Here is a 16,351-nt window from a genome sequence, read left to right as displayed (position 1 = left end):
GATAAGATGGATAGGAGTTAAGTAAAACGGATATTAATATTATCGATATATTGATACACACATATATATTAATACAATTATAATTGATTAAACAGGATAAATAAATAAATAAATAAATAAAAAAAATATACAAATACAATCAGTGATGGTAAATTGTTTTCTCAACAAGAAAAGAAAATAATAAAATATATATATATATATAAAAGAAAGAAACACAAATTGGAGGTGCGAGCGAGCTTGTAGTGGGGAAGAAGAAATAAATAGAAAGAGGAAAAGGAGAATCAACTAAGTCTATCTTGTTTTATATATTCTTTTTTTTTAAGCAGCTGAGACGAAAGTTTTACCTTTCTTTAATATTTTGACTAAACCAGATGGACCCTTTGGTTGTGATAAATATCCATCATCGATTGCCTTTTTTATAGTTTTGTTAAAATTATAATCAAAATTAGAAGGTGGTTCTTTACCACCGGAATTCTTGATGTATAAATCTTTAACAAATTTTTTTAATGCAACACGACTGGAACCTTTCCCGTTATTTAATGAAATAACACCCTTTATAACCATTGTTTTGTAACTAGATGAAGAGGAGGTTGATGATGTGCTTGTCTTTTTAGTAATTTTCTTTGGAGCTTTAACAATAGTAGTTTTTGTTGTTGTTTTTTTAGAAACTTTTTTAGTTGATTTTGGAGTAGAAGAAGATGGAGAAGAGGAAGAAGAAGAAGAAGAAGAAGAAGAAAAAGAAGAAGAGGTCGTTGATTTCTTTTTCTTAGAGGAAGAGGTGTCTGAAGAGGCAGGTTTTTTAACTAATTTTATAGTACCGGAAGGACCCTTTGGTTGTTCAAATATACCATCAGTGACACCCTTTTTGATTGCCAAATTGAAAAAATGATCAAAATTACTATTGCTTGATAGATTTGGATTGCTTTCCTTTACAAATTTTTTCAAAGCGATACGAGAGGTACCCTTTCTACCACCTTTTAATTCGATTAAAGCGTCAGTTATAAGATCTTTATAACTCCTTGAAGGGGTTGTCGAAGTTGAGGTTGAGGTTATTGATGCTTTCATAGTACTTGGATTGTTTGTGGATTTCTTTTGAGATTTATATACTTTTTTAACTGTCATTTAAATACAGAAACGTATCTCTTTCCAGATAGAACAAGTAAACTAAGTTCTATTTGATTTACCAGAAGCAAGAAATATTTCTTTCTTTTTTTGAAATATCACTAATTCATTACACTTCGAAAGATTACACACGGTCACCAAATAGTGTATTCGAAAGCGAACAACGGTGATTGCGGTCCACGACGTTACAAAAGAATGGAAAAAGGACGTATATTAGTTGGAATAACTATCTCAATATTTATAGTCAAGGGGAAAAGGGGACAAACAAAACAAAACGACAAAAGACCAAACAGACGTATAAATTGAATTAATTGTGCCACGGAGCAGAGGACTCTGTGTGTTTTGCGTTTTGTGCAACGCGTAAAGAAAACAGAATAAAAATAGATCGATATAGATAAATAAATCAATAAACAAACAAATAGATGAATAAATAAAATCCACAAAACGCGGGTTGGAAAAAGGAAAAAAAACAAAAAAAAGAAAAAGGGGAAAAAACTGCATTGTCACACCAAACCCTCGAAAAAAAATAAAAAAAAATAAAAAAATAAAAAAAAATAAAAAAATAAAAAAAATAAAAAAAATAAAAAAAATAAAAAAAACAAAAAAATCTACCGGAACACACAGCAGATTTGGAACAAAACTTGCAATTACAACTGCAGAGTTCTAAGAGTTTAGACTGCTACTGCATATACAACACAGAAATCTTCTCAAGATAAGGGTGTAAGGATGGAACTATAAAGCCTTCTTATAACATACTCTAATGTAATAATAATATAACAAGATTAACCGACTAACCAATCATTGGTTATTAACCTTGCTATTAATCTTGCTACTAATTATGCTATTAGTCATGCTGCCAGTAATAGCATTATCATGCTGTGGTTGTACATATTCTCTTCTTTTTATTTAAACAATCATGAATGAATAAACCAGTAAAAATAAATACATATATCTATTTCACTTTCTACTAGTTATTAATGCATTGATGGTATATTAATTAGAGATGATAAACATTATATACGTATCTATATAATAAATGAACCCGTAGGTAAAATGGTTATGATAAACAATACTTATGATTATGTATGTATGTATATATGTATATGTATGTATCTGACAAATGTCTACGCGTAGATCTGTAGTATTGTAAAACAAAACAAGCACCTATATGTTTAATATTTTTTTATTTATATTCTCATTTGTGACTATAAGTTGACTCGATTTCAACTTAATCTCTCTTTTCTAATGGATTATATCTTAAGAACTTTTCTATTAAATCAACATGTGTTAATATCATCCTTCTACAACAATATCTCTTCAAACCCAATCTAGATAAAGCAGTACCTTCGTCTAACTCATCTTCTTGTAACATATTCAAATAACTTTCCCACTTATCACCAACAACTTTCCCACATGAAAAACATCTAACTGGAACAATCATCTTTGTCTACAAATAATTTTCGTATACTAAAAAAAAATAAAAAATCGCGGTAATTGTGCTTGTCTGTCTGTTTGTTTATTTTAACTTTATTTACTTATTTATTTCCAAACTCTAACAACACCCTCTAGTATTCAACTCCCTACATGTATGCATTCGTATCTATACAAAAATATATTATTGATATACACATCGCTTTCACTGAATATTACATTACTGAAAGAAAAAAAATTTCTTTTTATTTGGTTTTTATTTTTAGTTCTTTTTTTCTGTTCTTTCTCTTTCTCCGTATTAAGTAAAAAATGAGGGTAACATTTTTCCTATTTTATTCAAGCAAAAAGAGGTATGGGTGTAAAGAAAACTGTTTTTGAAGAAAACGAAGGAAAGAAAAAAAAACAAAAATTTTTTTTCCTTTTTTCCTTATGTCTAACTCTGCAATACTAAATTTTTTCATCTGGGCATCGCATCTACACATAGATAGGTATTCATAAACTTACTTTTTTGCTTTTATATACTTTCATATTCTAACAACTATCATTTAACCAATTTGTACAATTATTTAGCCAACCAAAGCTAAATAATACTACTTTATCTGCTTTTGTATTTAATTATTTGTTTTTTCTGGATTCTACTTCCCTAACTCTATATCTTTCTTTCTCTATCGATTTTACATCAAAGAAGATAAGGATAAATGGTGGAAATTCAAAATTATAATAGTTCTGTGGTCTCTGGTGGTGCACCAATTTTACCACTAATTGCAAATGGTATAAATTATGGTAATACAATTTCTAACAATAAAAATATTTCCATTCTGACTCATGATCAACTACATTATATTGTACCATTCAATAACCAGTTGAAAGTTTATTCCTTAGACACAAGGCAATGTGTTAAGACTATTAAGTTCTCTAATAATTCAATTTTATCAAATCTTTTTTCCAATAATAATAACACATTGATTGTTGACATTTTACTAAATGATATAACCATAGAAAATTCTACTACTACTACCAATAATAATAATAATAATAATAATAATAATAATAATAATAATAATAATAATAATAATAATAATAATTTAATTACAGTGATTACTAATAAGGGTCAGATCGTGGTACTTAAATACAAAGGTAAATTAGACGATGATTTAAAGATTATTGACTTAAATGCAGATTTAAAATTATCCGAAAATAATGGAAACGTTGTTAAATTGTTTTATAATACTGACTTGAACCAATTTAAAATTATGGTATCTTATTTAAATAATAAAAATTCCTCTTATAACTATAAATTATTTGATTTAAACCTTGATAATAATAATAACCACGCGGATATTAAAGTGAATTTATATAAAGAGTGGAGTAATGTATTTTTAATCAATTGGTCAAATGATAATAATATAATTTGTTTATTACATAAATTAATGGGTAAAAAAATTCAGAAAAACTGTCTGGTAAATTTTTTACTATAACTGACATATTTAAATCAGACAGGGGTTCATATAACATTGATATTCCATTTTCAAATGTTTTTAATGAAAAGAACATGACTTTGGCATCAGCTAATAATAATAACAATTCCTTGATGAATAGTACTAATAATCAATATACTATTAATAAGTTTGTCACTGCTTTAGCTATAGACAACTCAAGGTCCCAACTAGCTGTTGGTTTTGCCTCTGGTGTCATCACTATTGTCTCAATCAATGATAATATTGCATCTTTACAAAATTTGGAGTTGAGATACTTAAAGTGGCATATTGATTCTGTTTTATCCCTGGCATTTAATAATGATGGCTCTTATTTGATTTCTGGTGGGTGGGAAAAAGTTTTAAGTTTTTGGCAACTTTCTACAAATCAACAACAATTCTTACCACGTCTTAATGGGATAGTTATTGACTCAAAAGTGGTTGGTCCATTGGGTAAATATTACTCAATCACTTTGCAATTGACTGAAAATACTACAAACAATGACTATCAAATCTTGTTGTTAAATTCTATCGATCTAACTTCAAAGATTTCTATTATGGGACCAATGCCGATTTTTCAACAACAATTATCCAATGTGATTATTCCAACTTCAACTCAAAATCTAAATTCATCGAATGTTTCTACCATTAAAAAACATTTGAAAAAACTGAATAAAATGATGAAGAATACTGATGATATGGCAACTTTGGATTTCACTACCTCTATTGAAGTCCACCCAGTGACCAAACAATTGTATATTCCTCATGGTCAAGCATTACAACGATTCGATTTCTATAAGAATGAATCAACCAATTTACAATTTCTAACAGATGGTGTCCAAATGCATATGGGTAAAGTTAGAAATGAATTGAGAACAATAATGGATCCCCAGATTAAATTGTTAAAGATTACCAATGATGGGAAATGGTTGGTTACATACGAAGTAGAATATCCACCAAAGGATTTATTATCCTCAAATGATTTGATTCATGTTTTGAAATTTTGGTGTCAACCTAACAATGATAATAAAGATGGTGTCTGGGAATTGAAAACTAAAGTCATAAACCCTCATGGTATCAATGTTCCAATCATAGATATGATATGTGGTAACCATGAATCTAGTTTATTGACTGCTGATAATAACGGTGGCATTAAATATTGGAAGTTTGATGATTATGAAAATAATTGGTGCTTAAAAAAATCCTAGATTCAAATTTCAACCATTTTAATAATTCCGTAAATTTACAATGGTCAGATGATCAATCTTTAATTTTCCACTCCTTTGATGATAAATTACAAATTATTGATTTTGATACTTTTAAATTATGGGTTCCACCAAGCGAATCAAATATTACCAATGAGTTCAGTATGGATTCACAGATCCAATGTCTTCAACTGATCAATCAGACCAATCTGATTGTTGTTACAATGACAAGTCTTTTAGTATTAGACTTACTATTAGGAAAAATTGTTAATGGTTTTGATTTATATCCATATATTAATACAAACTTCAAGAATAGTCATTTGAAAAGATTGATATCGTGTGATTATAAAGATGGAAAGATTGTTCTTGTTATCAATCAACGTGATACAAACCAATGTGATGATGGTGATGATAAGAGGGCAAAGATGCCAAACATTCAATTTAAATCTAACATCCTAGTATTTAATGCAAATTTAACTCATCAGTTAGGCAAATTCACACATGATCAATACATTGCTTGGATTGGTTGGAATCATGATACAGATTTTTTCTTTATTGATATTGATTCTAGATTAGGTATAGTGTCTACCACAATGAATACAGAGATTGCTGATGAAGTTAATAAAGAGGGTATATTAGATGGGTTAAGTGTAGGATTGACACCATCTTATGTTACAGATAATATAATTGCTCAAAACAATTATCTAGATGAACTTCGGAAATTGGCTGCAAGCAAGAAAATACCATTAGAACAACAAATAAATTCAGATAGAAATAGGCCAAATATTATTGATGAAGATATAAATGATACAGACTTAGACGTAATAAATGGTGAAAAGACTAGTAGCATAATTAATATGAACAGTTTCTCAAATATGTTTGAAAACATTCAAGATATTTCCATGACCACATTGTTTGAAAATGTTATCAAAACTTTAAATTAGTTACAAAATAAGATATCTATTTGTTAATAGTAATCCAAGTAAACAAACCCATATAATTGTACTATAGTGGAATACCATTATCGCATATATAATAATAATAATAGAATGATATAAATATAAATACACACACATATATATATATATTAAAAAACGATTTATACAAGTTTATTAGACACTTTTGTTGAACTAATACTGTGTAATTATTAGAAAGTTCTTTTATGAATGTCCTTTGTTCAATTTTCTCAATTTAATAATCTGTATTTGTTTTTAAGAACCGATACTTGTGTCACTCGTATAAGATGATTTGACGCGACGCAAAAACAAAAGGAAAATGGAAAGGAAAATATATATATATATATATGACTAAATGTAATAAAAAATATAAAAATGATACTTTTTTACATCTACGAAGGGAAGATAGAGACACTATCCATAATAGTTTACTAAATATCATATCAACTAGAAAGTAGGTTGGAACAAAATCTATTCTCCATTGACCTCCAAAATATATTGTGAAGTTGTTTTTTTTTCCTTTTTCTTTTTTCTATTTTACTTTTACTCCTTTATTGAAGTGACAGATAAATAAAATAAAACAAACATAACATCTAATTAGTGGTATAAATATCCTTTGTATGAACAATGTCTGGCAAGCAAGTTATTAAGTCGTTATTAGATACAGATATGTATAAGTTGACTATGCATGCGGCTGTTGTGGTCAACTTCCCTGATGCCAAAGTGACATACAAATATACAAATAGATCTCAACAGTTAACATTTAATCAAAGGGCAATTGATTGGCTACAAGGCCAAATTAGTCTATTAGACAACCTAGTTTTTACTTCTGATGAAATTGAATATTTACAAAAGGAGATTCCTTATTTGCCTCAGCAATACTTTGATTATATCAAAACAGATGCTGTCAAATTAAATCCTACAGAGCAAGTTGATTTTACCGTAGAACCTCTAGGCTTTAATGAAGAATTTAATGAGGAAAGATTCAATATACATATTTTGGTAAGGGGGTTATGGAAAGATACAATTCTTTACGAAATACCTTTATTAGCCTTAATTTCAGAAGCATATTTTAAATTTGTTGATACTGATTGGGTATATGATGATCAATTAGAACAAGCCCAAGAAAAAGCTAGAAAATTATTTGCTAATGACTTGAGGTTTAGCGAATTTGGCACAAGGCGTCGTAGATCGTATCATACTCAAGATCTGGTCATGAAAGGTATTATGGAAGCGGTTAAAGAAAATCCAGAAAAGAATTCCAAGTTGTTCTTAGGGTCCTCCAATGTCTTGTTTGCTAAACAATATGGTGTGAAACCCATTGGTACTGTTGCTCATGAATGGTTTATGGGCATTGCATCTATTACACAGGACTACAGTCATGCGAATAAGAAGGCTATGGATTATTGGATTGAAACTTTTGGTCCTGAACATGCAGGTTTGGCATTAACTGATACTTTCGGTACAGATGACTTTTTAAAATCTTTTAAACCACCATATTCTGATTGTTACGTTGGTGTCAGACAAGATTCAGGTGATCCAGCCAAATATGCCGAAAAAATTGCTCATCATTATCATGATATTCTAGGATTACCAAAATTTTCTAAGTGGATATGTTTTTCTGACTCCCTAAATATTCCCAAGGCTATTGAGTATGCAAAAGTAGCTCACGATAATGGTATGTTAGTTAGTTTTGGTATAGGAACTAATTTTACAAATGATTTCAAAATAAAATCTAATCCAACTGTCAAAAGTGAACCTCTAAATATCGTTATTAAGTTGTTAGATGTTAATGGGAACCCGGCAATCAAAATATCTGACAATCTAGGTAAGAACATGGGTGATCCAGCTACTGTAGAAAGAGTCAAAAAGGAATTAGGTTATGTTGAACATTCCTGGAGTGGTGGTGATGAAGCCCATCGTTGGACTTAAGACAAACCATGACACAATAACATAAAATAAAATCAATGAATAATCTTCTTGTAATGTCTTATATCATATTTTTCCATTTATGTTTCATTAGTATTATTTATTTTCCTTTGACTTATTTTTTTGCTTTTTAGATCTGAGGATTAAATATCGTTTTTGTAACTTTATATAAATTTCTTTCCCAAATAGAAACAACAACAATACGTATAAGATTAACTAAGTCAAAAGTAATTTGTGTAATTCCGTGTATGTAATAAATGTATACATTTATTTTTATGAATATCCTGTTTCTTCTAATTGAATAGATCAATATTATTGTGTAAATTTCGATACAATCTTTTCAAATGAAAAAATCAGATTGTCTTGTAGTGATAATAAAAAAAAATGTAAAAGGAAAAATACAAAGGACATCAGAAGTGTTAAAAAAGAGAAAGTGGAAGGAAGGAAAAAACAAAAAAATTCGTAAGATCAGTATAAGTTACGATAATTATTCACAACAATATTTTTTTAAGGATTGAACTGAAACATTTCTCAGAAGTTTATTCAGGAACAATCGGATTAGAGATTTAATGGTATTTGTTCTGATAAATTGACCTTAAAAAATATTTTTTCAAAAGTCTTAGAAAACAAAATTAGTAATATAACAATATTGGTGTCGATAATAGTAAGCTATTCCACAGATTACACACAAGGAAATAATGTTCACAACCGATGCTGATCTGACGGAACAAAACATTATTCAAACATTAGAACAGGCAAGTAATCCACAACATGCAGGTTCTGATGTGCAAAAATTAGCAGAACATCAGTTAAAAGTATGGGAGACTCAACCAGGCTTTCACTATATGCTACAATCTATATATTTGGATCTATCTAACCCTTTACAGGTTAGATGGTTGGCAGTTATCCAATTTAAAAATGGTGTTGACAAGTATTGGAGGTCCAGTAGAATCAATGCAATTAAAAAAGATGAAAAAGCAACAATTAGAGCTAGATTGTTTGATTTGATTGATGAACAAAATAATCAGTTATGTATACAAAATGCACAGGCAACCTCAAAAATTTCCAGACTAGATTTTCCTGCCGAATGGCCCAATCTATTTGAGCAATTGGAAGCACTTTTAAAAGACGATCATGTCAGAAAAGATCATGTAAAACTTTACAATATTTTAACTCATATTAATCAAATAATAAAAATATTAGGGACTGCTAGAATTGGTAGATGCAAACCTGCGATGCAAAGTAAAGTGCCCTTGATATTTCCATTAATTGTAAGAGTTTATTTACAAACTTTTGAGGAATATACACATAAACTTCAGTCGAATAATGGAAATATGACTAATGATGGTTCGAATAATTTAACTAAATTACAAGTGTCATACCTAGCTTTAAAAGTATTAAGGAGAATTGTTAGCGAAGGCTATGAAAGACCTGAAAAAGACGAATCTGTATGCGAATTTTTAAAATTATCGGTTACTCATTTACAAAGTTTAATCTCACAACAAGACGTGTTAGGTAAATATGAAGTTTATGAGAAATTCATCAAGTGCTACGGTAAGTTGTATTACACTTTAGTCACTGAACAACCAACAACTTTTATTTCGATTCCATGTTCAATTGAGATCTTAATTACGTATACAAAGTTGTTATTTGAGAAAGCATCTGTGGTTTATAACGAAAATTCTGATGTTTCAGGTGATTTTTGGGAGCATGTTGCTATTAGAGGTTTTCTTTTGTTGAAAAGAGTGATAAATTTTGTTAAGAAAAAAGGTGTTATTACCTTAAAGGCAAGAAATGACAAACAAAGCATTGACATGTCTATTCAAAAAATTAACTTTGAATTCTTGAATGAAAACTTAATTAAACAACTGGTTGATATATTAGTGGATTGTTACTTGAAATTGAGACCTGCAGAACTGGAAAGTTGGTTTTGCGATCCAGAAGAATGGATGAATGAGCAAATGATAACTAGTTATGAATACCAAATTAGACCATGTGCTGAAAATTTCTTCCAAGATTTGATCAATTCTTTCCCTGATTTATTGGTCCCATATTTATTAAATAAAATTGAAAATGAGGCTACAACTTTGACAAACTCCTTAGAAGATTTTTTGAAAAAGGATGCTATATATGCAAGTTTCCAACTAAGTGCTTCAGCAGTTAGTAATATGGTTGACTTCGATAGGTTACTTGTTGACGTATTTCTACCAGAGGCAACAAATAATGCTACTGGTTTAGACCAATTAAAGATTATTAGAAGAAGAGTATGTTTAATTATCAATGAATGGTGTACTGTTAAAAGTTCTGAAAAAAGTAAGTCTTTATGTTATAAATTTTTCAGTGAATTATTAATGTCTGATGATGATAAAGTTGTTACTTTATCCGCTGTTCAGTCATTGAGAACTATGGTTGACGATTGGAATTTTGATAAAGATATCTTTCAACCTTATTTAATTGATATTACAACTGTACTTTTAAGAAAAGTGTTACCTTCTGTATCCTTAACCGAGACAAGATTGTATGTTTTAAATACTTTAAGTGATATTATTATACAAACTAAACCATTGATAAACCAAGATTTATTGGTTGAAATATTACAAATTGTTCCAAAGTTATGGGATATTGCTAATAATAATGCATCCGAATCAATTTTATCAAATGCACTTTTGAGATTGATTCGACATTTGGTTTCTTCCTTGGGTCCTAAATCATACTTGACATGGGATATAGCGTTGCCAATACTATCATTGGCTTGTGATCCATCTACTAGTCATTATGCTTTATTAAATGAGGATGGCTTTGACTTATGGGAATCTCTACTACAAAATTACTCTTCGAAAGAATGCCAACTTAGCGAAAAATTTAAGGATTTATTGCCATTTTTAGAATATGGTATTGATACTCGAACTGAAATTTTAGCAACATTATTGGAAATTGTTAAGAGCTATTCACTAATTTTAAATCAAACTGAATTTTTTTGCTTCCAACATTTGGTAAAATTTTTACCAGCATAGCATCGAATTTATTAAAATTAAGAGAGGACGCTCTTCAATTAGTCCTTGATACTTGGGAAATATTGGTACTTGCTGATGAACCTAACTATGATGCAGTTCTTATTCCTAATTTTTATCAAGCTGGTATATTAAATGCTCTTTTTGATGCTATTTTTAAAGAAGATGCTTTATCTACATACCAATGTGGCCAATTGTTACAAATTATTGCAAGATTAACCTATGTTAACCCAGACGCAATTATTGAATATTTGTCAACTTATCATAGTCAGTTGCCTACTGTACAAGAAAACATGCAATTATCTGCTATGTCAAGAAAATTGGTATTCAAAGATTATCCATTAGAAACACTGGTAGAAAAATTCATTGAGATTTGGATTTTTTGTTTTAAAGATATTTACGACCCAAAAATTAAAAAAATACATATTTTGGGGATATCAAGTTTATTGAGAACTAAGTTACCTATTGTGTTCAACAACTTAGATTCTATTGTATCCCTTTGGGTAGAGATATTGGAAGAAATAAATGAAAACAACAATGGTGATTGTGAAAAATACCACTTAAATGATGTTGTTACAGAGCAATCAATTGCATTTTTCCCTCTGACTACTGAACAGTTTAGACAGCATGAATTGTCTAAAAATAATGATCCAGTACATACTATTAGTTTGAAAGATTTCATTCAACAGACAATGGTATATGTTGAAACATATCTTGGTCCAAGTGGGTATAAAGAATTATTGAGTAGACTCAATCCTACATTGTTGGAAAATCTTCAATTATTTCTTTCTATGCGTTCATCCCAATCATAAAGTGACACCACAATATACAATCCTTAATAATTTCTGAGTTGCCTTTGTTGTTTCATCTTTCACTATTTGTAGAAAACCTATTATATAAGGATAATGTATAATATTTTGCATAATATCATTAAGACAAAATCGTTGTGATTAAACTTTAGGAGATTTCAATAGTTGGAGCATTGTATGATTTTCGTGAGTTGAAAAATGGAGTTAATATTGCTACTCTGTATATTGTGTAATATCCTTAATAACTATAACAACACCTCTAATTTTCAAGGTTTATTATTAGGAGTCAAGATATATACTATTTTTGATACTGAGCTATTAGGTGAAAAGTTACAAATAACACTTGTTTATTAAAAATAGTGTGACAAATTTATGAGAAAAAAATTAATATTTTTAGTCAATAAGATATATATCATATTTGTCAAATAACTAGGCAAGAAGTATAATCACAATTGTTTGATTGTTGTTGTATAACAATAGTCGATGTATTTGGAACAGGATAAAATGTACATAAGATTGATTTTTTAATTATAAATTGTCATAATTTTTTATCTTCAACATTTCTAAATAAAGGCAATAATTTAATTAATAAATTTCAAATAATATTTAATGATGTGTCACCACTTTATTTTCTTACTTCATATTAGGTAAACAGACAGGTGAAGGGTTATAAACATATCTAGATATGGATAAAGAACTACTTGATTGGTAAAGGCTTTTCATATTATCCATATAGTAAGTCAATATACATATCAAGGTATGGTTGCTTTAATTCAGTACTGGCCATTTTTATTTAAATTGTAAACCTTGTTTTCCAGTATAAATTTATTTAATCGTTGTTATCCTTATCTTCAGAAATATTAAATATATATTGGGATTATCAAATTCTTTAATTAAAACTGCATAATGTAGTATAATCTATACCACACATATATCGGTATACATATGCTTGAATACATCGAGAACAATCTGTTCAAGATGAATATGGTGTTAGATAGAATTACAATAACTCTTGGTAAATAATATTACTGGATTTCTTTTTAATAAAACATATCTTAATTTGGTCAACATTATATATATAGATGTTGTATGCAACTCTATAATTAAATTTTTCTTTAAAAGAGTTATTTATCGATATTCTGATATTGTTTACTTAGAAAGACACAAAAATTGATATACGTGCATATAATTTAGAACAAATGAAGACATGCAGAAATGTATCAATATATTATATAAATCTAGTCTGACTGAATTGTTTTATTCTTAATTAATGCAAAATATTTTAGAAGAGATTCATAACATGTAATATATTGACTTAAATTTTGAACCATTGACAATCTTTGTTTTCTTAACTCATTAACAATAATAAAAATCAGGTCATTGGGTATATTCCATACATCTATCTTATTGGATTGATTAGTAGACTTGTCCAAAATCTTGATCAAAAAATCCAATACAATAAAAACACCAGTTCTACCACATCCAGCAGAACAATGTATTAATAATGGAGTATTGCTACGAACTAAATTTTTATAATTCAATGAATCTGGTAAAAGATCAATAGTATGATTTATTTTCATATTAAGGATATCACTGCCAGTATTCATTGCATTTTGATTTTTATTTATAATCTTCTTTAGACATTCTATTGGGTTAGATATTAAAGCATCTTTTAAATTAAAAATCTTCAATAGTTCAACTATATCAATACTGCAAGAATCCAACCATTGTGTATACTGTATATGGAAGACTATTGAGTAATTATATTTACCCTTTTTGAAGACTTGAAATATTCGCAGAATACAGCCGTCTAAGCCGTTTACATTATTTAGTGTAATAATAGCATTAATTGAATACTTTAAATTTGTCTTATTATTCCAGTACACATCCCATTTCTTCATTTCTAATTCACTTTCCGAATTCAATGAAACAATAACTCTAATATCATTGGAAAGTACAACATTCCAGAAATCATCGAATGTAGTTACCAATGGTGCTTGAGTAGCTACATATTTGTAATCTTTGTTAATTTGAGGAATCTGTAAATAATTCGCATTAAAATAGTCGTTGAACTTCTCTCTATCAGAACTTGATATATTTCTAATGTACGGTGAAGACTTAGAGTGTAATAACATTGGTCTTGCGTGAAAAATATTCTTTTCTAAAGAGTCCTTTAAATCATCTAGGTTACCAGCTGATATAACAGAAGATCCTTTCCTTTTGCGTCTGGCATTATTATTGTGTATATCTGATGGAGTAGAGGAGTTAACAGAAAATGAATCTCCACTTATTTTTATAGGAGATGAATCATCAGCAATAAAAAATCCATTAGATGCATTATCGTTATTATTACTATTATTATCCGTTTGGCTGGGGAATTCTATTGGAGAGTAATGTAGTTTGACTCTTGAATGTTCATACGGTAAAATATTTGAATATCTATTCTTATTGAAGGATTGAACACCTTTGGATAATTCATAATTCTTTAAAGGTGTCAATAGAGACTCGGTGGAACTTGTAGTTTCAGCGTCGCCAAAATCAGTATCAGTAGATGGACCATTTGTACCAACATTAATCGAAGAATTATTTGTGTTAATTAGCAAGGGAGGTGTAACAATTTTTTTATCTTCCTGTAACGGATTATCGTTATTATTTTTTCTCTTTAAATTGTTTTTGTAAGAAAGCTAAAGAATAGATCTTGTGTGTAGGATTGATTGGAGTTGAATTGATTGATTTAGATCGCTTGACATTAGCATTAAGAGTATTATTATTATTATCATTATTATTATCATTATTATTAATATTGTTGTTGTTGATAGTGGTGGTAGTGATGTTAGTGCTAATATTATGTTCGTTTGGATTACTGTTATCAACCAAACAAGTTGATAATCTTTCAATTTCGAAATCTTCTAATAATTGGAAATTATTTTCTAATTTCAACAAGATTTGATTAGATTTTTGTTTATCACTAAAAAGTTTCAACCAATTGGGTAAACAAGGATCATTTTTAACTATATTACTTGGAATATTGAATTGGAAATACTTAAACAATGATACTGGAGAATAATGGACAGTATCCTTTTTAATTGATTGGATAAACAATTTTTTTGTTGATAGATTTATTTGTGGAATATTGATGGATAGATTATATTTTTGAATATTTTGATTTTGATTTTGATTACTATTCTTATAGTTTGGATACAATGAGGATGAGGATGAAGAAGGAGCAAATTTATTTGTGGATGAAATGAATATTATTTCTTTGTTGGTACCATATTTGGATAGGATAAATTGATTAAATTTCGTGATCAAATAATAGTTTCGTTTTGTACACCTTGTGAATTGGCTGTCTTTGTCAAATATGAAAAAGACAGAACTTAGATCGATTAAATTTAATAAATTTTCAACTTTATCATTTGATAGGGATACATTCAATAAATTTTCAAATTTGAACTTGGATCTTTTGATTAGAGTAGTTGGTAGATTTAAGTGAAGTTTGTTGATTGTTAAGGAATCATTTGAGTGCAGCTTCAAGGGATTGATGGAAAATGGATCCTTTAACGAGGTGTCAATAAATAAGACATATATAGTTGCTGAATTGAACTTATTTTGAATATATTTTAATATATTGTCACTTTGGAAATCGAAATGTTTTAAACTGTTTAATTCATAAGAAGGATCATTTAGATTTAAATAAGTTAGGTTATTGATATTGGTAGTGGTTGTGTTGGAAGTAGTAGCAATAGTGAAAGATGAAAGAGAAGAAGAAATATTTATAGATTGTGGTTTGACGTTAAATTGTTTTAAATTTGAAATTGAATCATTGTTTAATTTTGATAACATTGGTGATGAATTAAACATTATATATATATATATATATATATATATATATATATATATATTTCTTTGTGTAATGGATAGAATTGAAAAGGCAATTATTAAAGAACAGGAGGAAAAAAAAAGAGAGAGAAAGAAGGAAAGAAAACTAAAGCTTTTTTCCTCTTCAATATATCCTTAAGCCTTCTGTATTACAGTCACACAAGTGAATAGGAGGAAGTGGAAGCACTGAACAGATAGTATAGGTATAGACAAACCTATACAAAAATGAAAAAAAAAAAAAATAATTGAAGGAAAGAAAAAACCTTTCGTTAATGATTTGTTTTTTATTGATTGGTGGTGTATCCTGTAAATAGAAAGTATGTACTGTTATAATATACTTTGTACAAGATCGAATGATGTCAGAATCATATCATATCATATTATATTATATTATAATGTATTATATTATATCCATATATATGGTTAGATCAAAACAAATAATTTTTCAACTAGACAGGTGTTAGCTATTTCTCACATTGCTTTGTCCACTTCCTGTTTCTCGTCCCACTTTGCCCCTTATTGGAAAAGACAGAT

General features: G+C 28.6%; 6 protein-coding genes across 6 annotated transcripts; 3 read left to right on the top strand and 3 right to left on the bottom strand.

Annotated features, from left to right (window-relative positions):
- Positions 1-318: 318 nt before the first annotated feature.
- HHO1 (histone H1) lies at positions 319-1,122 on the bottom strand (the record flags this gene model as incomplete). Its single annotated transcript, XM_064857712.1, has 1 exon — positions 319-1,122. The coding sequence occupies one exon, from the start codon at positions 1,120-1,122 to the stop codon at positions 319-321; it is 804 nt and encodes a 267-aa protein (XP_064715550.1).
- A 1,228-nt stretch (positions 1,123-2,350) lies between these two features.
- Positions 2,351-2,563, bottom strand: RPB10 (DNA-directed RNA polymerase core subunit RPB10; the record flags this gene model as incomplete). Its single annotated transcript, XM_064857711.1, has 1 exon — positions 2,351-2,563. One exon carries the CDS (start codon positions 2,561-2,563, stop codon positions 2,351-2,353), a length of 213 nt encoding a protein of 70 aa, XP_064715549.1.
- A 688-nt stretch (positions 2,564-3,251) lies between these two features.
- On the top strand, positions 3,252-4,031 carry NAN1 (Nan1p; the record flags this gene model as incomplete). The annotated part of the gene is made up of 1 exon (XM_064857710.1): positions 3,252-4,031. One exon carries the CDS (start codon positions 3,252-3,254, stop codon positions 4,029-4,031), a length of 780 nt encoding a protein of 259 aa, XP_064715548.1.
- A 2,785-nt stretch (positions 4,032-6,816) lies between these two features.
- On the top strand, positions 6,817-8,121 carry NPT1 (nicotinate phosphoribosyltransferase; the record flags this gene model as incomplete). Its single annotated transcript, XM_064857709.1, has 1 exon — positions 6,817-8,121. The coding sequence occupies one exon, from the start codon at positions 6,817-6,819 to the stop codon at positions 8,119-8,121; it is 1,305 nt and encodes a 434-aa protein (XP_064715547.1).
- Positions 8,122-8,816: 695 nt separating this feature from the next.
- On the top strand, positions 8,817-11,941 carry KAP120 (karyopherin KAP120; the record flags this gene model as incomplete). The annotated part of the gene is made up of 2 exons (XM_064857708.1): positions 8,817-11,010; positions 11,229-11,941. 2 exons carry the CDS (start codon positions 8,817-8,819, stop codon positions 11,939-11,941), a joined length of 2,907 nt encoding a protein of 968 aa, XP_064715546.1.
- A 1,235-nt stretch (positions 11,942-13,176) lies between these two features.
- PWA37_001063 (uncharacterized protein) lies at positions 13,177-15,799 on the bottom strand (the record flags this gene model as incomplete). Its single annotated transcript, XM_064857707.1, has 2 exons — positions 13,177-14,568; positions 14,687-15,799. The coding sequence occupies 2 exons, from the start codon at positions 15,797-15,799 to the stop codon at positions 13,177-13,179; spliced, it is 2,505 nt and encodes an 834-aa protein (XP_064715545.1).
- Between the last annotated feature and the right edge of the window lie 552 nt (positions 15,800-16,351).

The sequence above is a fragment of the Arxiozyma heterogenica genome, assembly GCF_036370985.1.
Source record: "Arxiozyma heterogenica strain weizmannii chromosome Unknown scaffold_15, whole genome shotgun sequence".
NCBI classification, from domain to species: Eukaryota; Fungi; Ascomycota; class Saccharomycetes; order Saccharomycetales; family Saccharomycetaceae; genus Arxiozyma; species Arxiozyma heterogenica.
The sequence above is the reverse complement of the archived record's forward strand: the minus strand, read 5'-3'. Positions and strand labels throughout refer to the sequence as shown.